Source organism: Microchirus variegatus, assembly GCF_963457635.1.
Source record: "Microchirus variegatus genome assembly, chromosome: 3".
Taxonomy (NCBI): domain Eukaryota; kingdom Metazoa; phylum Chordata; class Actinopteri; order Pleuronectiformes; family Soleidae; genus Microchirus; species Microchirus variegatus.
In genome coordinates, this window is record NC_139804.1 from 33,654,464 (window position 1) to 33,681,623 (window position 27,160).

Here is a 27,160-nt window from a genome sequence, read left to right on the forward strand (position 1 = left end):
TTTACTAAATAACATTTTTGGTGCAAACATCTGATTTGAGTCTTCTGTCTGTACTCCAAAGTCTTTAGATTGCGTCTCTGCTCAGCTACAAATAAAAACATAATGCCTGAAATAAAAAAATAACTTCAATGAGATGTCAAATATTTATTAAGAAACGCGTAACAATACAGTTTATGTACAAACAGTGACGTGATTTAAAAACACATAAAACAAACTTAAGGTGCATTAGTTTAATACTGATGTTGAAAGTTTAGAGTTTATATGTCCACCTTTGTCCTCCGGACAGACACAGAATGCGGCTGGTTCTGGATCAGATCTGGTTCAGTTTGTTTTGCGTCATCTGAACCAGCAGCTCCGAGTATTTCTCCAGCAGGGACATTGTCCCACTGTCCTCCAGAGGACCAGAGGGGGCGCTGCTGTTACCCCGCCCCTCTTCCTGCCGGACCACCTGCAGCTCGGAGTGAACAAAATCAAGCGCCTCCTGCAGGATGGACGACATCTGCAGACGCCGCTCCAAAATGGTGGGCGCCGCGGCGAGCTGCGAGAGGTTAGGGAAAAAAAAAATAAGAAAGAGTTGAGATACGTGCAAGTTACAACGAAGGTAAAATTAAAGTAATCTGAGATCAAATCATGAAAAATATACAGAAAAACTATTTTCATAAAAAATGTAGAGGATTAAAATTCAAGAAAAGGGTCAATATTTTTAAGGATGAGACTTTTTGTTTTTTGAATTACAAAAAAAATATTCAAGATTTTGAGTAAAGAAAAACAACAATAAATCAACATATAATTAAAAAAACGAAAAAACGAAATTGGACTTTAAATTAAAAATGACACTAAAATTGAGTTTTCAAATATTTAAGTGATTGAGTGACTTTTATCGAGTTATTTCTACTTGTCGGTTACTGAACCTGCTGGTGAAGGCGTACGGCTCGTCTCGCCGCCTGTCTCAGCTCGTTGGCGACCTGCTGACACTGCTGCACACTGAGAGACTCGTCTGCATCGCCTTGTACTGAAACAACAAACATCCTCACGGTTTATGCTCAGTCTGTGCACATGTAATTTGTCCTGAGGGTGGCACTAGAGGAGTCTTATACCCGTCTGTGGGGAGTGAAATCTTTCTGATGGTGGAAATGAGGCACAGGAGGACATATCAACTCCCGAGGTCTCAATTGACTCTGGGACAGGATCAGAAACAGACATGACGTTGTCAAAAACAACAAAAAACTTCCAGTAAGTAAATAAAAATGGTTTTAAACAAATTTGATGATATTAATACTGATAAAAAAACAACCTTAATTGGAGACATAATGAACGTGAATATCTACATCTCACCTGTACCGTAGCCCTGTCTGAAGGAAGAGCAGGAAGTGATGTCACAGTCAGAGGTTAATGTGTCACCGACGGTGGCCGTGGCCGTGGACACGATGGAAGGGTCAGGATGCACACTGAACTTTTGGTTTTGATTCGTCGGCGTCTCCTCGTTGCTGCCGTCGCTCCACCTACCGCCGCCTTCCTGTGACATCACGTCAGTGGGTGTGACCAACACTTGGGAGCTGGACACAGGTGCAGAAGGCGGAGACTTCTGGGTCACCAGAGTGAGACCGACACTGAAAGAAGAAACGTAAAAACACAATTTCAAACACAACTTTGATTCCACGACATTAAGTGTAAATTTATACCATGGTACTTTTTAAAATTTCAACAGCATCACAGCTGTTATATATAAAATATATGTTATAGTGATGTGAACCCTTTGTTCTGTTCCTCAGGAGTGGGGCTTCGGTCAGGACCAGCCTGAGGACCTGACACATCCTCCTGCTCCTGGGTGGTGGTGGTGGAGGGCGGCTCCTGGCTTGCTTTAGCCCTGGAGCTGGCTGTGGTTCCCAGGTATCCCACATGTGGCGCCCCCAGCTGGACAGCAGACACCACACTGCCCCTGGAGCTAGCATCTGATTAGAATTTTAAAGAGGTCAAGCAAGTGAACCGGTGGATTCGGGACAGAAAATGAATCAATACTGTTAATTGATCAAAGGGATAGTTAATGTTTTCTGAAGTGATGTAGTATGAAAGACATAGTCAGAGCTGACTAAGCTGTGGAGCGCCCACTGTGCTTTCTCTCTGTGAAAATGCTCACTTAATCTGCATCGGTTTAAATATATGCAAGTATTTAATTAGCAACAGAAGTTCCTGGTCTCCTGCTGCTTGGTTTGTTAGGTTGTGTCACTGATGACAACCTGAACAAAGGATAACACATTAACTTATTGATGGAAGCAACAGTGGATCAATTGATCCTGTGTGCTTTGATTTAGAAATTGCTGAACTTTCCTATGGATTTAGAGGTAGGTGGTAGAGTCAGCAGTTGTGTGACACAACGTTCCTGTTGAAAAGGGCTGTCCAACAGTGACATAATGCAGCAAAGATATTGTGAAGATATCATAGATATAGACCTCTGGCAACCGTGTTTGCACCAAGAGTGAGCCTGCACAGGGGGGCGCGCTCACAGCGCAGTCAGCAATATATACAAATACCTCATACAACCAGATTACTTAACACATACAGTACACTTTTATGTTTTAATCATTTAAGTCAGTTTCAGTTTTGGACAAATGATGTTGATCGCAGAGTAATTGTTTACGATTCTCGAGGAGATCTATTGATTACGACTCCGGTTCGGTGATACATCTGAAGACAGTGAGCTACAGCATTTGTCCTGCATTATGTTTTAAACTTTCCACCAGGATTACATTCCAGGACCAGAACCAGACACTTGTTGTCTGTATTGTGGTTCCACAACAAAGGCGACACCATGTGAGTTTGAAAAGAGGAAGGAAAACCAGGAGATGGCACCAAACACCCGAGTGTATACACAGGCACACACACACACACAATCACAGACCTCCAACTGTTTCTCTGCACTGGACGACCACAGTAGTGTGTCGCCGTCTGCGTGTCGGGCGGCGAAGGGGCTGCTGGGATATTATGCAGGAAGCTCTTCTACGGAGGGCAGACTGGCTGCATCTCACTGTGATCTCACACACACACAAACACACACAGACACACCTGTCCTTGCACTGTTGTTTCAAAGGAAGTGTGGCGGCCCTTAGGTAAGCGTTCCTGGAGCCCTCGCTCTTATTATCAATCATACACACCGTTAAAAATGTCAATTAATTTGCACAATATCTCCCTCCATTTTTCTAAATATGAATGAAAATGATCCGACGTCTGTGTTAGACCTGGTTGACAAATTTACAGGTGCGTTAAAAAGATTATCCGATTATCAAAAAATAAACCTAATGACTCACCACCACTGTTCTCTTTCTGAGTCGATTCTGTCGTTCCGCCATCATTCCTCGTTGACGCCACATTCACCTGAAAACAGTAAAACAAACATCACTTTGTCAACTGAAACACGGCATGTTCACAGTCCATCATCCCGTAATTCAGGTGAGATTCAGTTGAGGAGTCAGAGTCTGTACCAAACTACTCTCCACTTTCTCCTCTGAAATGCTGGTGGGGATGGAGACGGCAGCTGGAGCTCGACCTGGCCACGCCCTGAAGACACAGCAGCAACACACTCATCATAACCCAGAACACAACCGCCAGAAAACGTAATGACTCCTCTTCATCAAAGGACTCTGCCCGAGTATTGGGAACTGACCTGAGTCTGTCCTGAAAGCGGGACAGGAAGCGGGCAGAGATGCTGAGTCGAGGATTTAGGAAGTGTTTTTCCTCTGGAGGCTGCAGCGTCTTGATGTCAGTGTCAAACTTCTCTGAAAGGTCAAGGCAGCAACAGAAGTTAAACCATTGCATGTCCTGCTCTAATATGGCATATAACCTGACACAAACTATTAAAGTAGACATATTATATCCTTTTACTCCAAGTTGACCTATTTCCCTGGTGTCCTAATGAACATGGTCTGTGACATGCTTTGGTCAAAATACCATAAGGATGAAGCACCACAGCAGTTCAATCACCCTGCCAAAACAGCCCTGTTCAGAAAGCTCCGATTTGAGTGCCTGTCTCTTTAAATGCAAATGAGACACAGGAAACTACGTCAGCGTCACTGAGGCTCCGGCAGCTAACAGCAGTTAGCATTTGGAAAAGCCATCATTTACCGACTCTAGCCAGCACATTGTCGTCATATATAAATTTATCCACTGGACACGTAAATCCTCTGAGGCTGGAAGTTTGTGGAGAACTCTGTGCTGCACTGTGCAGCCGAGAATAGAACACTTTGTAGATTATCCGCTCTTCCGGATTATGGCCCTCGCCTGCAATCTCACATTTTTTAGGGGCAAAGTGGAGCTCCACGAAACAACAATACCAGTAATGTATCATTGTGACATAGCAATGAGTACATTGCGTGTTTTATCTCCTGTATTTAGACTGAGGTGGACCACAAAAACATGAGAGAGTCATCTTTTTAACACGTCATAGGACCTCCAGATTCCCAAATAATAAGTATTAAAATGATTAAAAAGTTGATTTTGCATATAATGTCTCCTTTAACGTGATTTCAATGGATGCAAATGTCTTGTCAGTAGCACCAGGCAACACGGATCAGGTGAATGACAGAACACACACAAATGCAATTGCTTCACACACGTCAAAAATGCTATTATTTTAAGACGGCAAGTTTGTAAAGACGCCACATTTGTGTCAAGAGTCACGTTTTTGCTCAAATGTTCCAACTCAAGCAGATAAAAATGAGAAACTCCACGGCATGCGAATGTTTTTCTCAGGTTCAAATATCTAAGATTCTTGCATTTATGCTTCGTTTGCTCAACTTGAGCACTCATTTTTTTTTTGTCTGAGTGATGATGTTGCAAAAGCCAAATGATATGGGAATTCTTTCAACTTCCTAATGCATCATAAATGAATGTGAGCACACAAAGTGAGTGAAAGTGCAAGGCAGAAAGTGGCCAAGGGAGTTAGCTTAGAATTAGTCCTGAATGAGAAGTTGCTGGTTCCGTTTTGTCCATTACTCTTGTGAATTATGTGACATCATGTGTTCGTACCTTCACACAGACTGAAGGCCAGGGTGTCGAAATGGTTCTTCAGACCGTTTCTGTCATCGTCGTCCTCAAGACCCAGGCTGCCCGCAGAGCTGCCCTGACTCAAAGAGTCTGTGTCTGAAACCAAAAGACGGAGGACACTCAACTCAGTCAGTGTGCAGAAGCAGTACACAATTACACACAAGGAAACAGTCTACAAAAGACGTTTACTGTACCCTTGAGGTGCAACTGCAACAGAGAAGGCAGAGAAGAGAAAGAGAGACATTTAAGAGCAGGTGCACTAACATGTTACCAACATTCATAGGTGTAAATCCACCTCTTTAGGGCCCGACTTTAGATGGGACAAAGTTTTGTTGTGTTTCATAGTGCAATTACAAGACACATCTAGTCATCTATTCAATTAGTTGCAGGCTTGGTACATCCCATATGAAATGAGAAAGCACAGCATCTTTGCTCCACTCAAACGTGTACATCTGCCCCATAGATTTTAATTATTCCGGCTTGAAATGCTTTTCTTGTCCTGATTCTGAGAATCCTGACCATCTGCATTCATATCAATAGTTATATTCACATTATTGACATGTAGATTATGTCACTTCGTCTCATTAGTATGGCCCTTAATTGTTTAAGATAAATGATCCAAACACTGAAACAAAATTATCAATAACACCATATCAATCGATGGTTTTTCACCCTGTCCATCTCTGTATCAACAGAGTCTTCTCTCACTAACTACATTCCGTCAGCTAACTTTGATGAGTTGATGTTTGAAAAATGCCAGAGAAGCAGTGGATGAACACTGAAGACGATGATGACGAAACTTGGCTCTGACCTGCGTCGTGCTGCTGATCCAGACTTCCTGCTGACCCCTCAGAGCAGGCAGAGTCCGGACTAAGCTGAGTGCTCCACACCGGCTCCACCACCTGACCTCCGACCTCCAGCTGGGTCAGAGAGCCCTGTGGGACAGTTGTGGCTTTGACATTTAACTCCCTTTAAAAGAAAAAAAAAAAAAGAATGCTGGTTAAAACGCAGCAGGTTCCAGAAGATGTGAATGTGCTGTTCCATCTCTCACCTGTTGGCCGCACTGCTGCTGTCTGGGTAGAGGACGAAGCTGCTGCGCCCGTCACCTGCGGCCTGTAACACCTGAGTATCATCACCACACAGTCAGTTTCCCCTGTGCATCATATCATAGGAGAATAGTTTCCTCCTCCGATGAAAAACAGTTTGTCGTCATGGCAGCACAGTGCAGGCCAAAAATATATGGATGATTACACTTGACTTTCCTCTGCTGTCGCCTTTACATAACTGTAATAATTTTGGCAGTGTCTGTTTGAAAGGTCTGTTTGACTAGTTCTATGAGATTCTGGACTGAACTGTGCATTGATCACGTCTAACACCGAAAGGCTCACTCTCAGAAGTTCACTCACAGATAAATATGGAAAAACAAGGCTAAACAGCTGCAGTACATATGCACCTTAAATAAAAAGAAATTTGGACATCAAGTATTTTTTCACTCGAGATCAAATACTTAATCTCCATCAAATGAGAACACAACACAGTCTGCATTCTTACATATTATAGTGAACTCTTTGATGAATGAACTAAAGTCAGAGTCTGAAGAAACTGTCCTGTTACTCACGTCCTGCACTGAACTCACCTCCTCCTCCTCTCCATCATCCTCCTCCAACTCCTCTACCAGCAAACTCTCCAGACTCTGAGGGTGGAAATCGTCGTCTTCTTCCTCCTCTTCGTCCTCCTCCTCCTCCTTCTTTTCGTCTTCTTTTCTCTGCTCCTCCTCCTGACTCTTGGTGGGACTCGGGGAGCAGTTGGAGCGGATGGTCAGAGGGTTGAGCTGCTCGGTCCACCGACTCCGTACCTGACGAGGCTCAGCATTCAATTGGACGCCAGAGGACGATTTGTCCTGACCCTGCTGTATAAACCCAGAGAACACACATCTGGTTGTCAGGAAGTGACAATGAGTGTATTTATGAGGTGTGATTGAGGAGTAGTGAACATCAGACTGACCAATTTCCTGAACCACATGGGAAGTTTACCATTGGTCTGAAGCAGCCGAGCATCTGAAACAGAGGTGGAGGGGAAACTGTAACATGACATGAAATAAATCAATAAATCAATAGTCATCCTGCCTGATCGGTACAGTGATGCCAAATGTCAACATTTTTACTTTAAAATGGCACTCGGTGACTTCCCACTTGACTCACCAGCATCCCTGACTTATGTCAGTGGCACTAATCACAGGAATGAGGGTAAAGTGAAAGGATTTAATCAGATGAGGAAGTTGACAGCAGGATAATGGCAATGGCGTTGAAAATAACCTATGTCTTCAGTTGGACACATATCATACAATGTTTGTATTGTGAGATGGCTGTCTTGTCATAAATTGATTACCACAGAATCGCTGAATAGAAATATTATTGTTATCGTCTGCGAGATGCAAATGCAGGTGGTGGTGCTGCAGTTTGGGCCTTACTGTACATACGAGCTACGGTGAAATGCAATTGCTTTCTTTTACCAAGAACATAGACGCAACCACAAGCCATAAAGCACATTTCGTAGTTCCGATATGATCAGAGTTCTGTGGTGTGCACCACACACAGGACACTAAGTTCGGGCTAGCTTGGCTACTCCCTCGTCCTCCTCACCGTAGTCAGACTCCAGTCGCCCTGGCGTCCCGAGCTCTGCCTCTTCCTCCTCCTTCATTTCCTCACTCTGCAGCAGCTGAGAGGAGGGAACAGTGATGAAGGTCTCCCTCCTGAAACAACGAGAGGAACATTTAATGACCTCAGGTCAGGTGCCTCCGATCGACTTGGACTACAGCTCATTATCTCACAGGCGACTTGCCTGATATTCAGCTGTTGGCGACTGCAGGTTTTAGGTGCAGCCTTCGGTCTGAGGCCCAGCCTTGTCCTCATGGTGGCGGTCATCTGAGAGTCCAACCTCCATACAAACACACAACTACACACACACACACACACACACACACACACACACACAGTCAGAGTTAATTACTTCAAAGTCAGATTCACCTGTACTTTAGAGCCTGACAACAGGTATTTCAAGTGTTTACAAAGTGGCAAACTTCAGTTTCCTGCCAGAAATGGCTGTGTAACAGCAAGAAACTATATCATACAAGCTTCTCTTGGTTTTATAAATGGCAAAAAAAAAAACAGTCAGCACTTCTCTATGGAAAAAATGACTTGTTAATGCCTAGTTACAACTAAGATATTTAGAAGAGTCTTTGGATCTTGCAGCTGTTCGGCTGTAAGAGCCACTCCTGCCACTTTATAAGATATCCTGTTTACACAATACACAAGTGCTCTGCGAGTCTAAATATGGCCCATTTACCACTTGTGATTGAAATTACACATTCTGATCAAGAGTGACCTAAAAACTTCAATCTGGAAAGCATTTAAATTGTCCATTGGCGTTTAGATGCTCAGTTGTTCAGATGTGGTTTACCTGTCTCCTGAGACGGTGATGAGGTGTCTGCAGTCCTGACTGAACCTCATACACGTGACGATGTCTGAGGAAAAAGACAGCAAATAGTGACCAAACAGCAAACACCTGAAGAGGACACACAGACATCGTACCTGTACATGTCTCCAGGTGAGAATTGATTTACTCACCTGCGTGTCCAAACAGAGTGGCAACACATTCTCCTGACTCATAGTCAAAGATGGCAATGTTTTTGTCTGAGCAGCTGGTGGCGAAGAAACTCCCAGACGGGTCCATCTGAATCTACAGGGACAGACGGAATCAGTCAATCACATCACTGTATCTGCAGCATTGACAACGTTCCTCCACCTTTTAAAAAATGATTTTCCAGCTTTCTTAGTGACTCATAAGAAGCCTATAGAAGAACTCAACAACCAAACACTGCGCTTACCTTCAGCAAACCTCCTTCATCACTGGAGGAGCCTTTCAAACACTTCTTCAGCTTCCCTGTTTCTACATTGTACACTCTAATAAAAAAGAAGACTCACAAATGTCAGTTTCTTTACACCAAATGTTACAGACAGTCGAAAATCAGGGGGCTCGAATCATTGTTACCTGACATTTCTGTCCTGACAGGCGATGGCGACGTGCGTCCTTGACGAATCCAAGTCCATATCATACAGCGCCGTCTTCTCCACCACATGGTGACTCCTACAGAATGACAGACCCTCCACTGCCTGCTGACCACCGTTCAAATGAAGGGAAACAGGGAGTATCAGCACTTTCTCAAAAAGAATCCCTGTAATAAATATTCCTCAAGATTATCGCACATGTGATGACTAACCTGCTCAGCTGTCTGAAAGTAGATGCTTTTGTCTGCTCCGCAGCTCACCATTCGTACCTCAGGACTCTCACCTAGAGAACAGATCACAGGTGTGAGTCAACTAGTAAATACTTTAGAGTAATGAGAGCTATAACATTATAGAGCCATTTAACATATTTTAACTAAACTTGAAGGCATGACTGAACAAACGCTAGTTCAATCAGTGTTAAAATAGCCTCATCTAAAGCAAATCCCCGACAACAGATTTAAATAGCTAACTGTGACCTCCGTCACCTCTGACCTTCGACGTCTCAGTCACCTGTGAACTTGACAGCAGTGATGGAGGCAGAGTGGTCATTCAGAGTCTGCTCCAGACTGTAGTTATTCTCCAGGTTGAAGATGTGAATCAGTCGATCTCTGCTTGCTGATGCCAACAGTTTCACACCTGAAAGAGCAGAGCCACAGTTCATCGGTCACACCTGCACCAGACAAACTTAAACACTTACAATACGTTTATTAATAAAACAATAACTATAAAACCACCGTTTAAAAATGTTTTATGGAAGGGTTAGAAATGAAATATATTGCTCAACCGTTACCTGTGGACAAAGGTGAGAACTCCAGACATAACACCTCAGAGTCATGAGCCTCGATCTTCACCAACTCATCAAGAAACTGAAGACCAAAGATCCTGGAGAGAGAAGAAGGATAAAGGGTCACATGGGTGATAACTTACCTTTAGTCAACATAAACGCCATGCTGTTTTATTATTATTATTCATGGAGCAGATACATTTGCCAACACAACTATCCAGTGCTATGTTTTAATATAGTTTTGGTTTGTAGTCTTGTTGTGTTTCAACTGCATTGTGTGTGTGACGTGTGCAACAGTGGGTGTATGTTCATGTCTCCAGTGTTGTTTTCGTCAACGATGATGATGACGAAATCTTTTCGTTGACGCCACTTTTTTTCATGGTGATAACGAGACGGTGACGAGATAAACATGACTCTTTGATGACGAAAACATGACGAGACGTGTGTGAGTTTTCGTTGACGAGACGAGAATGGACGAAAATGTCAGTGGGTGGTCTGTCAGACGTTTAAAATGCATGACATTTCGTTTTTTGGCCAATCACCTGACGGTCACGGAGCAAGCACATGGCTACTTAATATGCACGTCCCCCACTACTGCTTCTGCAGTGTGTGTGTGTGTGTTCACCGTTGAATGAGGATGGATAAGGAATCCCACAGAGGGACTGAACTGCGGCTGTACTTCTTCTAACCCGACACTTATGTAAGTGGAGTCGTTAGCATTTTAAGCTAGCGATCTTTATGCTAACGTGTTAGTAAACAACAGACATTATTTAGGGACATGACAATAACTGGACACAGTTGTTAGTAGTAGTGGCTAAAGTTAGCTTTTGTTACGCTTACGTCAATTCATTATGTGTGTGTTTCTTTAGCAGCACGTTTACATTCAGTGACAGTGTGGTGATCTCTTTGTGTGTAATAATAGCCAATCTGCAAGCTCACAGTGTGTTGAACTTATAGATCTGTTGCTATTTTCACAACTTATGTGCGACACTGCCCAACAACAATCTCCAATACTTATTGACCTAAATACATTTGTTAAAAGACTATACTTCTTTTTTCGACTAAAACTAGACTAAATCCTTTTTGAGTTTTCGTCAACTAAAAATAGACTAAAACCCTTTTGAGTTTTCGTCGACTAAAACTCGACTAAAACCCTTTTGAGTTTTCGTCGACTAAAACTCGACTAAAACCCTTTTGAGTTTTCGTCGACTAAAACTCGACTAAAACTATCACATATAGAAGTGACTAAAATGTGACTAAAACTAATGAGCATTTTCGTCCAAAAGACTAAGACTAAATCTAAGATGGTTGTCAAGAACAACACAGCATGTCTCACCGCAGGTTTCCACAACGGTCTCCAGCAGCCAGGTGCTGTCCATCAGGACTGATTCCCAACACCCTGATCCCAGACTTCCCATCAGCCCCTGCTGCATCCGCCCTCTCCCCCTCTGCCTGCAGGTGCTGCGTGTTCTCATCCACGTACAGAATCTTCAACAGGTCCTGGAGGGAACGACACAACACATTCTCTCTGCATCTATCTGTATGTGTGTCCGTCTCTCTCCAAGCGTACATGTGTGCGTCTTACATTGCTGTACAGGTTCCTGTGTGCAGCAGCGGCAGCTCCTTGACTGTCGGTGTGCCACAGTCTGATGGTGTTGTCAGCCGAGCAGGTGAGGAAGGAGGAGGGAGGCAGACAGGCCTGAGACACGTCCGACACCTGTGGATACACCTGTGACAACACACACACACACACAATTTGTCATAAATTCCTGTCGACAATGTCAGCTCGTCTGTGCACCCGTAAAACACAATAAAAAAATATCATGTGTTGTATTTCTTTCTAAAACTCACTGGTGTTATCAGCAGTACTCACCTCAATACTCCACACACAGCTGCTGTGGTACAGAGCCGAGTACAACTTCGCCACATTCCTCACGTCCTTAACGTCCCACACATACACACTGTGGTCATTGTACACACAGGTCAGGTGTTTGGCTGCGGGGTCAAAGGTCAGAGCCAGCATGTCGGGGTAGTGTGCGCCTGGACTGGCAGGTAAGAGGCTGCTGAGAGCAGAGAGTGATGAAAGTATTTGCAGTATTTACTCCCGTGTTTTACTGTGGTGCGGCGACAGCGATCTTACCTGTGCTGCGCGCTCTGAGCGAGGTCAACGCCGAGCCGGTGTGGTCTCTGCAGCGTGGTGATGTACTGCAGGTTAGACGGACTGAACACCCGGATCACACCATCGGCACAACCGCAGAAGATAAAGTGCTCACTGACCGCCAGACAGCTCGCAGATGACGTCTGTCAACAAGTTGACATTATTCTCAAGGTTTTCTTTTAAATTTGAATAGTGTAAATATGTATTTGACAGTCGTTTGTTTATTTTATTTGTTCTCATTAAGTTTTTCTCGTCACAGACCTTGAGGTCGACCCAAGCCTCCAGGTGTCGACTGCTGTTGAATAAACACAGCAGGCCAGAGCTGGTGATGCAGTAGGTGCTGGATGCCATTAGGCCACGCCCACACGCCACCCCACTGAAGATGCTGTTCTTATGTTCGCCTAGCAACCCAGAGCGACCAATCAGAGGCACTGTGCTGTTCACCTGTATGAGGAAGGAAACGGTTGAAAAGTTAAGATCAAATCTGAACTTGTGACTGAGCTGTGACTTGCTCCGCTGCGATATGATCGGCCAAAGTTACCCGTCGCTCTTTGGAGGCATCCAGATACCAGAACTTGACATGTCTGTTTCCCGCAGTGACAAAGTAGCTGTTATCCTGAGAGAAGGAGACGGCGAAGACCCGGCTTGACACTTTGTTGGAGGCAATGATGGAACCTTTCTGCACCAAGACAAGAAACATGCCAGATTAATAATCATCTGTAATCAGTATGGCTATTAATTATCACTATATCCACTATACTTTATACATTTCAACACAAAAAAATGATTGATATGATGTCACTTTATATCTGCGTATATGTGTACTCACCCTCCAGTCCCACACGCTAACAGTCATGTCGTGTTGATATCCAACAGAAACAATGTAGCAGTTGTTGGTGGAGAATCCCACACAGGAAACTCCATATTTATGAGACTGAACCTCGGCCACCTGAGCTCCGCCAACCTCCCACACGCGCACACAGGGCACATGGCCACTCTGGAATGAACACAAAATTCAGATGGTTGGAAAATACATTTTCTCAGTCCGTATATTAAGCATTCACTTATTCTGCATGGGTTGTTCAGGTTTTCTGAAAAGTGGTTTTATGTACGACACAGTCCATAATACCTCGCCCCCTTTGCCGAGATTCAGATTTGGATAAGGAGGCTCATTCTCAAGTCATTACGTTTCCATGCACAGTTAATCCCACTCGTTTGGACTACTTGCCCTTGTCCCGAGCACCAGCCACCGTTCTGCTTGTCATGCCCAACGCAACCACATTGTGAGAAATGCTGGTTGAAGAATGGGATGCCATCCCAATGCAGTGTGTAACAGAGGAGGAACCAGGCTGTTGTGGCTGTGTACGGTTATTCCACACCAGGCTGTTGTGGCTGTGTACGGTTCTTCCACATTCTACTGAGGCCGTTTGTCAAGTTAAAAACACTCATACCGACTCCACAGTGCACCCGAGGCAAATCGATTGTAACGGCAGACTATTGATGTACATATCTGTGTTGATAGAATAATATTTGAAACAAATCTAACCTCGCATAGCATGAATTTTTGAGGGACTACTTTCTCGGCACTATACTTCCGGCAGCGGAATCAGTCCACCGCTGCAGGAAGTATGACGCGCTGCTGCTGGGACATAAATCCTTCAAATTGCAAGGTTGGTTTTATTTCAAACATTCTATCAACACAGATATGTACATCGATAGTCTGCCGTTACAATCAATTTGCCTCGGGTGCACTGTGGAGTCGGTATGAGTGTTTTTAATGCCATGCTAACTTGTATCATTGACTTGCGCTAGCCATAGCATCAGCGAACTCGGCAACTAGAAGAACTGAATGAAATTTCTTGAAAACGTCTCCATCACACCGGCTGAGTTGGAAAATAGGTCTTATGTCCAAAATTCCGAACTATCACTTTAATTAATTGTTAAATTGTCAAAACGTCTCGTTTATTCAGACTTCAATCATCCAATCCAGTAAACGACACCAAACAAGAGTCAATAGCACAATAAGCTGTGTGGCATTGGCAGAGAAGATAATATATGGCAAGTGTTTCATGGGTTCAACCCACATACTCAACTATGTTGTTCAAGCCACAAATGCATTTTCCAATGTGGCACCATTTAAAATGCAGACAATGCCAACTGTGGGACAATACAGGTGTGTGTGTGTGATCTCAGCCCTCACCTCACCAGTGACCAGATGTTTTCCATCATGAGAGAAGGCAAGAGCACTGAACGGTTTTCTGGAACAGAAATACAGAACAGCGACGGGATCAAACACAGGTACAGGTGAACGAACAAGGTACAAGTTCTTGAGTACAGGTGACATTCATTTACCTGGATGTGTTGATGATGTGAGTCTGTTTGTTTGTCTTAGGGTGAAGCAACACAATCACACACCTGAGTTACAAAATAAAACAATGCATCAGTGCAAGTCCATGCATGTACTGAAAATGAGTCAGAGGTAAATGCTGGGAAAACACCGGGAATCGGTGTCAGGTTATAAACAAAGGCCTTTACCCTGCAGGATAAGCGATGAGCCCAGAGTTGGGGTCAGAGGTCAACCCACTGCTGCTGGCTGTGCTGATGCCCAGAACCTTCTCCAGAGTGACCTGAAATGACAAACACAACAAACTCTAGTCAGAAATCTAACTATTTAGAGCTCCTTTTCAACAGGTGGAAAAAAAAACCACTCACACCTGCTAACATCAAGGTCACACAACTCTGGCCTGTTGCAATGAGCAGTAATATAAAAAAAAGACTCCCAGTGAACACCATCTCCTCATCTACCATTTTCTTTTCATGTGTAGTTAAAGAGGCTACACCTTTTCAAGCATGACATTATGATATAGTAGTGATATGAAATATTTTAATTTGAAAGAGGGACTGAAGTTAAAAATATAAAGGTGTTACTGTGGCAACACCGTCAGTGCTCTTGAAGATGCCGTCTACTGTTATGTGTTGCACGCCAGCTGTTTACATTTGTGATGTTGAACATGACTCACTCTCAGGGGGGAAAAAAAAACAGAAATATGAAGTCGTCTACTGGCAATGAAAAGAAGTAAATCACTGGCTCGGTCTTTGATTCTCTTGTTATTATCTTGCATCTACTGTATGTACGTATATAGTTAGTTTTCTGTCATGTTTCAGTGTTTTGCTTTTATGATTTTGCACAGGCAGGGAACTACTTTGTGAAAACATGGTTGCCAGCAGAGACACCAGGAAAAACACATCTTACCCACTTAAATAAAAGGTTCCCTTACGTAAGCTAAAGTTTCCAGCGTTTGAAGCACATATTTACTGCTTTATCTCGTTTGACTTCTACAGCAGGAAGCTGAGGTTTGTGCCACTTTGTAAACCACTCACTCTCACACACACACACAAACACACACACACACACCAAATTTGCACCATTTACTCCTCCGGTTCTTTTTGGAGATGTGAAGCGTAGGTCAGCTGTTCTGGGAAATGTAAATATTTAATAATATTTACAAAGAGGCTTGCGGTAGAGTAGGGCAGTTTACCTGGAGATTATGTTTTGTTGTGGCCTATTTTTTTATTTTCTTCATCATTTTAAAGAGGTAGGGATCGTTTTGTGCTCAGTGCATCAGTCTGAGGCAGGGGCTGTGAAGGTAGCCCCAACATTATTGACTTCTTAGGATTCAATAGAGGAGCATGGCTAACCATGATTACCTCACTCACCCCCCTTCAATCCAGCAGCATACATGTAAAACACCACAGGTGTATTTTGGCAGGTGCTATAACAATCAAGTTTTGATTACAAGAGAAATGTTGTCAATATGGGTCCAAATCAATATGTAAACGACCCTGTAAAGTGGTATAATATTTCAAATAAAATGACTCTGAAAAAGGTCCAAAGTGTTAAGTTAGTTTGATAAGTTTAAGAATTCAAATAATTATCACCATATCTGACAGAATAGCAGTAAACATGGGATAAATGTGTGCCGTTTAGGACCCCTTGCTTTAAATGTCAATGTATTCCAGAACTCTCTGCTGCTTTGTGTATCGTCAATGCCTTGTCACTATATAAATAAATCTTTGTAGAGAAGTTAAATTCGTTTGTTTGAGTGATAACAGTCCTCTGTTGCAGTTTGTCCTCAGAGGTCTGTTTACCGTTAACGGGCTGTGCCGAGAAACAGTTAGCAGTGCTGAGGCTAAGAGTTAGCTGCGTTAGCATGAGAATCGTACCCGACTGCTGGAGCTCTTCTTCAGCTGACTCTGTCGACTCCTTCTCGCCGCGGGTTGTTTCCTCTTAGCGGCGGTGACTGGACCGCACTCGGCTCCCTCTGCCATGACTCCCGCGTCACTCACTCAGACTACAACAAAGTTCTCCACAAATTTCACACGTCACAGCGACGACCGAGAAACACTAACCGCGTTCAAACACCGTTTCGCTGTCCCATAGAGGTCCCCCTGACATGAACCAAGGCCGGCCCGTCTGTTGTAAACGCTCTCCTCGTAATAATGATGGAGGGGTAGCTTAGCTCACTAAAGCTAACCGAGACGAAACCTGACACTTCTCGCTGCAGCGGGAGTCCGGTTCAAACCAAACTCCGCCCACTACCCTCACAACCCACCAATAGGAAGACGAGATCCTACCCTCGCCTCCCAAACAGCCAATTGACACACGAGTGAGATGAATCCCCGCCCACTGCAAGCAAACTAACCAATCACTGTCGTAAGTATGCCAATTTTTTTTCAGATCAGCTTTTTATTATTATTTTTTTGGTTTTCAAACCAAAACATAAATAACAGCAGCTCTGTGATCTTCATGTATAAATATAATAGAGCCTATTAGAGTGTTTCTAATTAATAGAATTAATCCAGATTAATCTACATTCATGTTTATGAAATGTGCCATATACGATTGACAGATTTTACAACAAAATCACAGTTAAATTCATTAGACTTAAAATATATAATAACAATTTTGTAACTTTTCTGGGGGGTATTACACAATATATGATTTTACAGATGAGACCATAATGAATATATATGTATATATATATATGTGTGTGTGTGTGTGTGTGTGTCTGTATGTAGAATAGAAGAATAATTGTGTCAGAGATACTGTTCCATGTTACAAAAACTACATTTGTTTTCAATGTCCAGGAATTTAGAGGAGTGCAAGTTGGTCAAATATATGTACTGTTTATTTGTAGGACTTAATTCTTTAATTTTTGTTACTAATACAAATTCCGTATGGTAAAAGCCATGCCTTCTGACAATCAACATCAACAATGTTGTTCCAAAAGGCCTTTCCTCTTGGGGCTATCCTTCTTTTTTAACGGGATAAATTTCTTTTATAGAAGACTTTATTGTTAATTTAAGTAAATTGTATTCTGTCAACTATAATGTAGAGTAGTGTTTGTAGAAGTCTTGTAAAACTGATACCAATTTCTGGATGTTTGAGTAGGATGTAGTAGTTTTCATATAATACAGACTAACATCCTTTACATGGCACTGCCTCAATTTTTACACAGAAATGTTCCTGAATTCTCTGGGTCTGAACTCATCTGAGATGGACCAGAAGACAGTGGAGACCCTACCTACCAAACAAGAGCAGATAGAGTATTATCAACACAATGTGCAAAAACCAGCATCTGTTATTTTAGCAGTGGGGTGAGAAGAAAGTGAAGGAATTCAAACTCGACTGCAGATGAACAATTCCAAACTGTGATAAGAGTTTCAAACAGTAGAGGGCAGCATTACACCTTTCAGGCTGAGTTTTCACTGCACAGTGCAAGTAACCCAATTTGGATATTTTCCTCCCATGTCACTAAAAAATCAGATATGACCCACAGTGTAAGCAGGAAAGAAAAGCACATGGATTCGGATTTCACCAGATCTGTTTCAGGCCATATTCAAATGTGGAAATAAATCAGATACAAATATTTGCATCTGTGCTGTACACTAAGCAAACAGATCAGATATTTACCCCATCAATGCAACTTGTGCTTCCTTAAAAATAAGACCTCCTTCTCCCTGGGAGTAAACCAGCTGTATCTAGTGTTGCCCATAATGCACAGAGTAATGAATGCATGTTAGCTGTCCTACAGATGTAAAAAGAAAGAGCTTCCACTTCTGTGGGTGTCAGTGGTGGCAGCTAGTGATCCTTACCACAGAAAAAGAAAGTGGGACATTTCCGTCAGGGACAGAAGGGACTTCACTCACACTGAACAAAGAAAAAGTGCATTTTAATGAATCAGTTACTTCAGGTCAACTTTCTCCGTTTATAAACTGTCAAACACAATTTCATTTTCCAAAACTGAACATTTAAAATTGTAAATTGAACATCTTCCAATTATATCCGGTACATAAAGTAAATGAACAATGAACAAAACCAGGCTCAAAATGGGTACATGAATGAGGAAAGAGGAAACGAAGCGTTCTGGTATGTTACCATTGTCCCGTCTTACAACTGAAACGCACAGATCAAAGGCTACATTCAAGTTACCAGGTTGAAGTGATTCCCATCTGGGGTTGTTTCCCCCCCCCTGATGTTTGACTTTAATGTGTTTTCATTATGTTGTTCTATATCCGACATGTATACAGTGGTCATATCAGAATTCACATGGCTTTTAGTCTGTATGTATGTGCTGAAAATTGTCGTCTCCGACTGGCACCGACAGCACACCTTCTAGCATCTCCTGCTTAAATGCACGGTGGACACACAAATCACATTATCTGTAGAAGAGGGCAGTTGTGTTCAGATGCAAGACACTTAATTATGAACATGAACATGTTTCATGGTCTGTCAAAATCCATGTTTGACTAAAACTCTTTCCACGCTGTTTTACAGGAATACGGCTTCTCACCAGTGTGAACTCTAGCATGGACATGTACCGTCAAATCTGATCAGTAATTAATCTGATTTGAACAATGTCGAAGGTAACCTGAATATAGCCAAGGATTGGAAAGGAACCAAACACATACACAGCATACAAAGTTAATGAATAACAACACACGCACACACACACACACACACACAACACACACCAGTCCTGCGTCGTTTTTCTTCAACCTCAACAAATCAGTAAAACTTTGACCACAACAAATCAGTAAAAACTTCAAAATTATTTAGCAGATTAGTGCAAATACTTAAAAAAGACACAAAGGCAACTTCGAATCAAAAGAGCACGAGTGCTGGTGTTTCTGTTATGCTGGTGGATTCCCATAGGGAACCTGTTTCTATAGAGCTTTAGTTCAACAACACCACATCAGCTCTGAGTCACTTCTTCCAGTTGTCTTTTAAATCGGAGCCATATTAGTGTTGTTTACTGGAAAAAGCATTGTACTGCCCATTAAGAATAACATCAGTTTAATTGTTATTGCCCTGCAAGAACTCTGACTAAAAAAAACCACAAAAATCCCAGAAACCCATGAAACTTTTTCATTTCAACAAAAGATGCGAGTAGAAATTGGTCTACATAGTCTAACTATAGATGGGAACTGGAGGTCAGCAAAGCACGATGGAGGAACAGGTTTGTCCGCAGGAACACATCTGAGGTGTGGCTGAAAGGCTGCATAGTGGTCACCTGAGGCTTTATTTGGGTGGGGGGGCCTGCTGAGTCAGTGACATTTCTGCTCTCTTTCACCTGCACACTCTTATATCAGTTTGTTCTTTTCTGAATGCTTTTTTCATTTCAGTTTTTTTATATATTGTTAAGACTGCCCCACACACCTTTTAAGGTAAAAGCCCTTTTACTCTTTGGTTCTGAACTTTCCTGGTTCTTGATTAGGAGATGAGATCATCCACGTCTGTGTCCGACCAGCAGGTCACGTAAGGTCACTTCTTCTACATATTTACACTACAAAAATACAGATCCCAAAATAAAAGCTTCTGTTTGTAGACGATCCCTTAAAGAAGACGAGTTTCTTGTCCTACAGAGAGACGGAGAGACTAGTGATACGTCTTCTTTGTCAACAGGAAGTAACCAGCTGCTGAGGTGAACATCAGTGAGGATAAACACTGGCTCTGTATTACCTGTTTTCAGGACCTGAAGACATGGACAGCTCGGACAACATACTGGCGGCAGATGGGACATTCGCTCATCCTCTTTCCGCACTTGGAGCAGGTGATCATGTGACCACATTCCAGCAGAACACAATCAATGGGGGAGTCCATACAAATCTTACAGAGGTTTTCTTCTGGGCTCGGGGCATCACCGCTTCCACCGCCGGACTCTACAGGGACACATTGAGACAAAGATCCAGCTACAATTTCATCTTCACACATAAATGAATGAAATGCACGTACGAGCATAATTATCTACCAACACAGCTTCTCAGAGTCCTCAGACAAGGCTGAATAGTTTTAATGATTACCTTTTCAGCTTTAGAAATAAAGTGTGAAATCACAAACTCGTTTTCTTTCAAAACAATGTCACACATTGTTGGAGAGGAAATGGGATACTGACCTGAGGCGTTGATGGCATTAGCAGCTGAAAAACACAAAGAAAACCGTTAAAACGAGAGTGCTGACAGGTGGAATGTGATGGTGTAATGGCTTGTTTCCGTGTCAGTTCTCACCCCGGAGGTTCTGGTGATCCTGGTATAACCGGGTCACTCGCTCCATCAGCTCCCACTTCTCACAGCAGCCCTTGTAGTTCACAAAGTTCCGAGCAAGGATTTCCTTCAGCTGTCGGACGCTGAGCCCCTCAATGTCGTCCACGCAGCTCAGGTCAGACAACGACGCCCTACGACCTGGTACCGAGAGCTCCTCACTGTCTGAGGCCTGAATTGGTGAGACGACACAGTCAAAGATCCAGGTCTGGTTTTGAGGACTTGCTTGAGGATTGCAGATGTATAAAGATACATTCATAATGACTACAAGACCATGTTTTTGTGTCGTGTTAATCGTGGGGTTGTGGTCACTAGATTATTTGTATTTACTCATGCAGGTTAACACAACCTGTAAATTATATTTAATAATATGATTAACGATTCATAAAACCCATAATCAATCTTTTAATACAAACTTTTTACTGCGGCGTGAAGGCTTTGCTCTCATTAATCTCGCAAGACGAACAACAAGGTTTGGACGCTTGTAGTAGACGTTCGTGGAACGAATGAGTGCTTGCAGCATAAAACTTATTTTCAGACTTTACCCAGCAACAACAAATACTATTTTCTGATTGGCTGATAGGTTGCTAATTCAACACAGCTCTATGAATAAACTACGCGGAGCAATCTGTCTCTGTAAAAATGTTCTTATAACCAACCAAGAGCGGTATTGTAACTGAAATATTCCTAATTAAATCGGAATAGAATGGATTGAGGAAATTGGTGGCGATAACCAGCCCTAGCTCATGCTAATACGAACAGCCTACTGACTGAGTGTCACACATATCTTCAGAGGTTACCTTGTATTTCCAACCAACTCATTCGCTTTCAGCCTCACCCTCTCCTTTGTCGCCTGATCTCCCTCGCGTTTCTCAAATTCCATGTCCCCACAAACATTTGTGTCACGCTCAGTGTGAATGGACCAGAATTCAGCTTTTACCTGGTCGTCTTCCTGAGCATCCTGCTCACTAGCAGGAGTCTCGGAGGGAGTTGTCTCCGAGGGAGGGGGCGCAGAGGCAGGCTGTGCAGGCGGAGGGTCAGAAGTCACATTCAAGGTGGGTGTGGGTGGGTCAAGGTTCAAGGTGGAGCTGTCTGGTTGATCAGAGGTCGCTGACGGAAGGTCAGGGGTTAGAGTCTCCGGGGGGGATTCACTGGATGGTGTAGACTGCTGACTAATGACCAGCTCCACCAACTCCTCCTGAGGAACAAGAAACACAGGTAGGTGTTGTCAGGTAAACCTGGGCATACACTGTACAATTAAACTAGTGCGTCAAACGTTAATGTCATGCGTAAACATGACGTCATTTGCGTCTTTTTCCGTCATGGAAACGTGTCATGCGTTAACGCGCGTTAACCTTTAGCACAACACTAAATTAAACCTGTTAATTTACCCAACTTTGAGTTAGCACAAATAAACAAGGCAACACGCTCCTGCCTTCTTCGACATTTCGCTTGTTTTCTGGGAGCTTTCAGAATGACTATTTTAAGAGAATTGTAAGCACATGATCTGTGAATTTTGGAATCACAGATGATTTAAGCATACCGATAAAAAGGACCTCACCTTCTCCCTGCACAGGTGGGTGGAGACCTCATGCAGATGCAGGTAGTCCCTTAGCTCCTTCACTTTGAGCTTCATGAGCTCCGCTCGCTCCAACAGGTTGCCGTAGAAACGCTGACAGGTGTGGCAGAGGCGGGGCCGGAGCTCGAGCTGGGCAGAGCAGCGACTGCAGAAGTTCTTCTTACAATCCACACACACATGCTGAGAGACAAAAAGGTGGAGGGTCAGCTGTGATGTCACAACAGGATAGCCTTCTCACTGATGAATTCAATTACCTTATGTAAATGTTTCACACCCATTCCAATTTGTTTAACATATATTAAAGATTCATAGATGATTTGATCCAGACAGATCAGCTACAGCTGATTGCCTCTCCACTGCACCTCAACCCTTGTTTTATGGGACATAAACTGCACAATGAAACTGTGATGTAAACTCTTCCAACTTTCCATACGATAATATTCATAATTACAGATTAGATTTATAATGCACTTGCACAATTAATGTGATATAAACCTATATGCTCCTTCATCAAAAAACAGAATTCATCCTACAATTCACTTAAAGCTGTAGTGTGTAACTTTGAAATATGAAGAAATGTCTGCAACATTCAATCCACTGGCAAATGAATTCACACAATGCTGATGAAGCCGATCAGCGCCACACAACTCTCTCTGTGTAACAAGACAACTCAGTATAGTGTTGACTAGGACAAGCTGCACTCACTGCGCCCTCTGCAGGACGACACAGTGATTACTTCAGATGCCGTGTCAGGCTGTATATTTTTGAATGGCAACATTTAAACAGCAGTTAGTTAATTGTTAGAATGACTTTATATATGTATATACATACACACACAATTACATATATACATATACAGTACTGTGCAAAAGTTGCACCACCAGCCCTGTTGTTTTTTGTCTGTCTGTCAAATTCTGTGATCATGTGAAGTTGGAAAGAAGCGACGCGACTTAAAGCTGGTCTTATATATTAGCGAGCTGTCAATGAGTTTAACTTGTGCAACGTGTATGTAATGCTCAAGCATGTCGTGAATACACCTGGTGTAATAGATGTTTTTTTACAGTTATTTCTTTCAATGAAATAGTAGGACAAACACAGGATTTACCAGTAACATTAACGAAGTTTCCACTCTGGCATTGACAGAGCTGTGAGGATGTTTTCCAGTAAAGTGAAGAAATACTACAACAACAAACAGCTTTGGAGAAACACAAAGGGAATTTCCTCCACCTCGATCATGTGACCAAAGCCGAGACAGTGCGTGTGTGTGTGTGTGTGCGCAATAGACAAACACTTTGTCTCCTAAGAGTGAACTTTGACCTCCCCGCAGATCACAGATGTGATGATCGGTGGTTACCTTCATGGCAGGTGTGTCGAGGCACCCCCCACAGGTCTTACAGAAATGTTCGGGAGGAGACGGCTGTCTGTTGAAGGCAGAGTTGGTGTAGGATTGATTGCGCCGCCGCTCACTTTCACCACCAGTCTGTTCAACATCAGCCGAGTCCATGCACAGCCAGTTACAACAGGAAGCCCACATACCTGCCCATCACAGACAAAAGCATCCAAGCAGAGTGACACACTTGACAAGCAGCAATTAATCTACATTAGTCTTAAAGGTGCCATATGTAAGAATGTGGCCAAAAACTACATTCAAATTCAAAATACAGATTTCTTTTAGCTTTCGTTTCCTGACGTAACTGGCAACCAGTGGTTGCTCGGCAGCTGAGACTCTACTGACTGCAATGATTGGTAGACGGCGGAAGGTGCCGCCACATGCCAAAACATGATTTCAAAACATAAACATGATTTGCAGTCTGCAAAATATATATATTTTTATGCAAATATTTTGTCTGTACTGTTGTTGTTGGCGAGTTCAGTTTGTTATATGAACATTATTCCTGAGTCTCTGTGACACATTAGGAGGATTTTATGGCCAGTTGTTTTAGATTTATTACATAATGCACCTTTAAATTAAGTATGTCATTTTGTTACACTTATAGACAAGCTTCAAGCTTCATGTGCAATTTCAGAGTTGAAATGTGATGTATGTTGTTATATATAAAAAATATATATGTATATATTGCGTCACTGTATAAAAAAAAACTGTGGACCTACGTATATTAATGGTTAAAATTGCTATTTGTGTTCCTGTTATTGTGTGAATGACGAAAAGAACCTCTGATCACCACGAAGAGCGTTAATATCCCTATGGGGAACAAACAGCAGAGTACAATCCAACAACAAACAGCAGAGTACAATCCAACAGGTTTCACTTCTGTCTTTTCCCGTACTTTGAAATGTGAACGGAAACTTACCAGATTATATTACCTTGTTTACATAAAAGATATTTTGGCCACACACTTCAAAAAAAACCTCTCGGTTTAATGAAAACAACAAGTTTGATGAAGACCGTGGTGGAAGCACGTCAATTGTTGACTTCGGTCCACTTTAAATGCGATTATTACACTGTGCACTATTCTGTGTGAACTAATAGGCAGAATGACAACGTGGTTAATGTGTTATACGTAAGAAATGACACGTTAACTTTCAGCAGTAGTGTCAATTTACCGCTGGGCAAAGTGACTTAAAATTCAATAAGATGTTAATGGAGTTTGGCGTTCGACTTGTCCTGGGCTGCTAACAGACGACAGGCTAAGCTAACACCAAGCGTAAGTTTACAGAAACTAACAAACACAAAGTGAAAAAGTCAAGAACAATAGCCAAAGTTCCGTCGGGTTGAACTAACTACATTAGAGGTTAACCGACGAGCCACCGACTCCTCGACGAACAACACAACGAAGCGTCTTACCTGTTAATTACAGGGCTCCTCCGGCTAGCAGTCGGCTAACTCACTACCGAGGCGCTGCTAGTCAAGACACACGAACTAGCGGGTTAAAGGTCCCGGCCGGTTAACTAGCATGTTAACCAGCATTTGCAAGCCTGTTTTTGTTCGAGGCTCAAATTGGAGAAGCGTACAGATAGTGGAGAAGTCACAGTGAAGTTAGGATCGGAAGAGTGGTGAACCAGGAAGTGTTAAAGCACGCACACACGCACACACACACACAGGTTTGCGTAGCTATTGGACAATGAATTGACTTGCCTTCGCTAGGACGTCCGAAACAAACAGACGTAAACTTAAGCACAATTCAAATTTTAGCTCTAAACTTACCTCAGAAATGATGTTCTGTCTCATTGGGACCAACGTTTGGTTCCCACGGTCCTGACAAGGTCAGTGTTTTTGCCAGAAAGAGGGTAGTGTTCTTAAACAAACCCACGGTCTGGTTTTCATGACTTCAGGGGACATTGCTTTGACTGACATTCTACTACTCTACACCTAACCAACTACTGGCCTAACCCTAACCTCATTCTAACCATACAACAATGTCTTCATTTTCATTAACATGGGGACATGTTTGTGTCCCCTTAAGGAAGACAAGTCCCTGTAATGTGACCGTGTAAACAGAGTTCGGTCTCCACAACATAAGAAATGCCTGAAACACACACCGACATGGGGGTCCTCCTCTCTGTTGAGTGTCCTTTACCCCATGGTCGTAAAAAGGAAAATTGGTCCCGACAAGGTCAGTGTCCTAAAGAGATAAAGACAACTGTCTACACAGACACACACACACACAGTCCCATCTCCCTACACTGGTCGTCCACAACTACAATACTATTTTTTTTTTTTTACTAATTTTACTGCTGGACTTCAAAATAAAAGCTAGTTTCTCGACTTGAAGAGACGAAAAAACTACATCCGATCAGAACTGTCAAACTACAACAATGACAGATGACACATATTCTACTCCAGTAACAAAAGTTCTGATTATATTTTTGTTTGTATGTTGTACTAGTTTGCAGAGGCGATTCTAGAGTCTGTAGGGGCCCTAAGCAAAAATTCCCAGGGGGCCCTTCCGACCAGTGTTCATCACCATTATGTTACAAATAATCTGACACCAATGAAAAATGTACGAGTTCAAAATATTTTTTTTTTTCCAAAATGAAGGAAATAACATGGAAAAACCTTGTAATTAAAAAGTGTGTGAAAATGAGAACAATGAAATACTGTAAATAGCTTTTAAAAAAACTATATACACTTAGTAAAAAAGATATGCATTACACTTATGTAATGCAAATAATATGATAAATGATTTTCCAACTTGCAGAACAATAACTTCACACAGGTAAAAGTGAGGTGGGGCCCCTTTAGGGAGGTTTCCTGAGATGTCATTGCAAATCGCCCATTGCTGTTTAAGGGGGACGGGGAGGCGGCTGGTCACTGCACATTTCAGCAAAAACAGCCCTCAGGCGCCAAGTGTCGGAGGCCCCCAAGCAGTTGCCTGCCTTGCCTGTTCACAATCTGCTTGTTTGAGTTAACACATTACACATTTTCCACTGTGTAAGATTTAGTAGCACCTAGTGGTCAAAACTGCACATAGCAGACACCTGATTACCATTTGCCTTAACACTCAAGCGACAGCGGTTAGTGCCGTTGCCCTGCAGCAAAACGATCCAAGTCAAAACATAAAATGGCATTTTTGCATGGCGTTTGCATGGTTTTATCTCCATGTGCTGGCCCTGCAATCTTCATGTTGAAGATAAAGTGGTAGGCGATGGATGAATGGTACCATTCAAGTATATCTGAGGAAACAACAGTGGATTTTAATAGGACTTAAGACCATGAAAAGCCCCCTCATGAGCCAGTCTGAGATTCTTCCATTCTACATACAGTAGAGGCGTGCTCTCAGTTAAAAGGTAGAGGATAAAGTACACAGGTCTCTTTTCATACAGTACACCTTAATATGGTGCGTTTAAGTTTGTTATGTTTACTCAGCTAACAGAACAAGCTTCATTGTTTGTATTATTAGCTAAAGAAAAAAAACAACCACCCTGAAACCCCCCCCTGCAATTAAACACATTTTATGGACACTGGACGA

The 27,160-nt window shown here is 42.7% G+C and overlaps 2 protein-coding genes across 4 annotated transcripts; both read right to left on the minus strand.

Moving 5' to 3' along the window:
- Nucleotides 1–278: 278 nt before the first annotated feature.
- Nucleotides 279–16,390, minus strand: wdr62 (WD repeat domain 62). The gene is made up of 32 exons (XM_083887176.1): nucleotides 16,274–16,390; nucleotides 14,585–14,676; nucleotides 14,402–14,464; nucleotides 14,250–14,307; nucleotides 12,879–13,046; nucleotides 12,591–12,728; nucleotides 12,311–12,493; nucleotides 12,032–12,192; nucleotides 11,765–11,936; nucleotides 11,462–11,620; nucleotides 11,228–11,391; nucleotides 9,898–9,989; nucleotides 9,618–9,743; nucleotides 9,320–9,390; nucleotides 9,091–9,212; nucleotides 8,927–9,002; nucleotides 8,667–8,778; nucleotides 8,500–8,563; nucleotides 7,882–7,995; nucleotides 7,683–7,792; nucleotides 7,045–7,097; nucleotides 6,606–6,949; nucleotides 5,852–6,009; nucleotides 5,023–5,136; nucleotides 3,662–3,773; nucleotides 3,480–3,555; nucleotides 3,306–3,372; nucleotides 1,754–1,952; nucleotides 1,336–1,610; nucleotides 1,098–1,178; nucleotides 912–1,012; nucleotides 279–538 (listed from the first exon to the last, which is right to left on the minus strand). Exons 1-32 carry the CDS (start codon nucleotides 16,376–16,378, stop codon nucleotides 311–313), a joined length of 4,158 nt encoding a protein of 1,385 aa, XP_083743302.1. The 5' UTR covers nucleotides 16,379–16,390; the 3' UTR covers nucleotides 279–310.
- Nucleotides 16,391–19,872: 3,482 nt separating this feature from the next.
- rffl (ring finger and FYVE-like domain containing E3 ubiquitin protein ligase) lies at nucleotides 19,873–25,495 on the minus strand. Of its 3 annotated transcripts, none has more exons than XM_083886051.1 (8): nucleotides 25,036–25,236; nucleotides 23,584–23,650; nucleotides 22,212–22,409; nucleotides 21,591–21,848; nucleotides 20,618–20,822; nucleotides 20,506–20,529; nucleotides 20,073–20,272; nucleotides 19,873–19,969 (listed from the first exon to the last, which is right to left on the minus strand). In XM_083886051.1, the coding sequence occupies exons 2-7, from the start codon at nucleotides 23,587–23,589 to the stop codon at nucleotides 20,079–20,081; spliced, it is 885 nt and encodes a 294-aa protein (XP_083742177.1). In that variant the 5' UTR covers nucleotides 23,590–23,650; nucleotides 25,036–25,236; the 3' UTR covers nucleotides 19,873–19,969; nucleotides 20,073–20,078. The 3 variants fall into 3 exon arrangements, with proteins under 3 accessions (XP_083742177.1, XP_083742175.1, XP_083742176.1); XM_083886049.1 differs by having other exon boundaries at nucleotides 23,584–23,765; XM_083886050.1 differs by lacking the exons at nucleotides 23,584–23,650; nucleotides 25,036–25,236 and adding an exon at nucleotides 25,396–25,495.
- Nucleotides 25,496–27,160: the final 1,665 nt, after the last annotated feature.

What these genes read in the sequence shown, in the direction of transcription:
- wdr62 (XM_083887176.1), bottom strand. Translation starts at nt 16,378, where the DNA reads ATGGCAGAGGGAGCCGAGTGCGGTCCAGTCACCGCCGCTAAGAGGAAA. An exon ending in ACTTTCAGACAGCTGAGCAG is followed by an intron (nt 9,213 to 9,319) that starts GTTAGTCATCAC and finishes GGTGGTCAGCAG; the next exon opens with GCAGTGGAGGGTCTGTCATT. An exon ending in AGAAAGTGGAGAGTAGTTTG is followed by an intron (nt 3,373 to 3,479) that starts GTACAGACTCTG and finishes TACTGTTTTCAG; the next exon opens with GTGAATGTGGCGTCAACGAG.
- rffl (XM_083886049.1), bottom strand. Translation starts at nt 23,763, where the DNA reads ATGTGGGCTTCCTGTTGTAACTGGCTGTGCATGGACTCGGCTGATGTT. An exon ending in TCGACACACCTGCCATGAAG is followed by an intron (nt 22,410 to 23,583) that starts GTAACCACCGAT and finishes TTTGTCTCTCAG; the next exon opens with CATGTGTGTGTGGATTGTAA. An exon ending in GGATCACCAGAACCTCCGGG is followed by an intron (nt 20,530 to 20,617) that starts GTGAGAACTGAC and finishes TGTGTTTTTCAG; the next exon opens with CTGCTAATGCCATCAACGCC.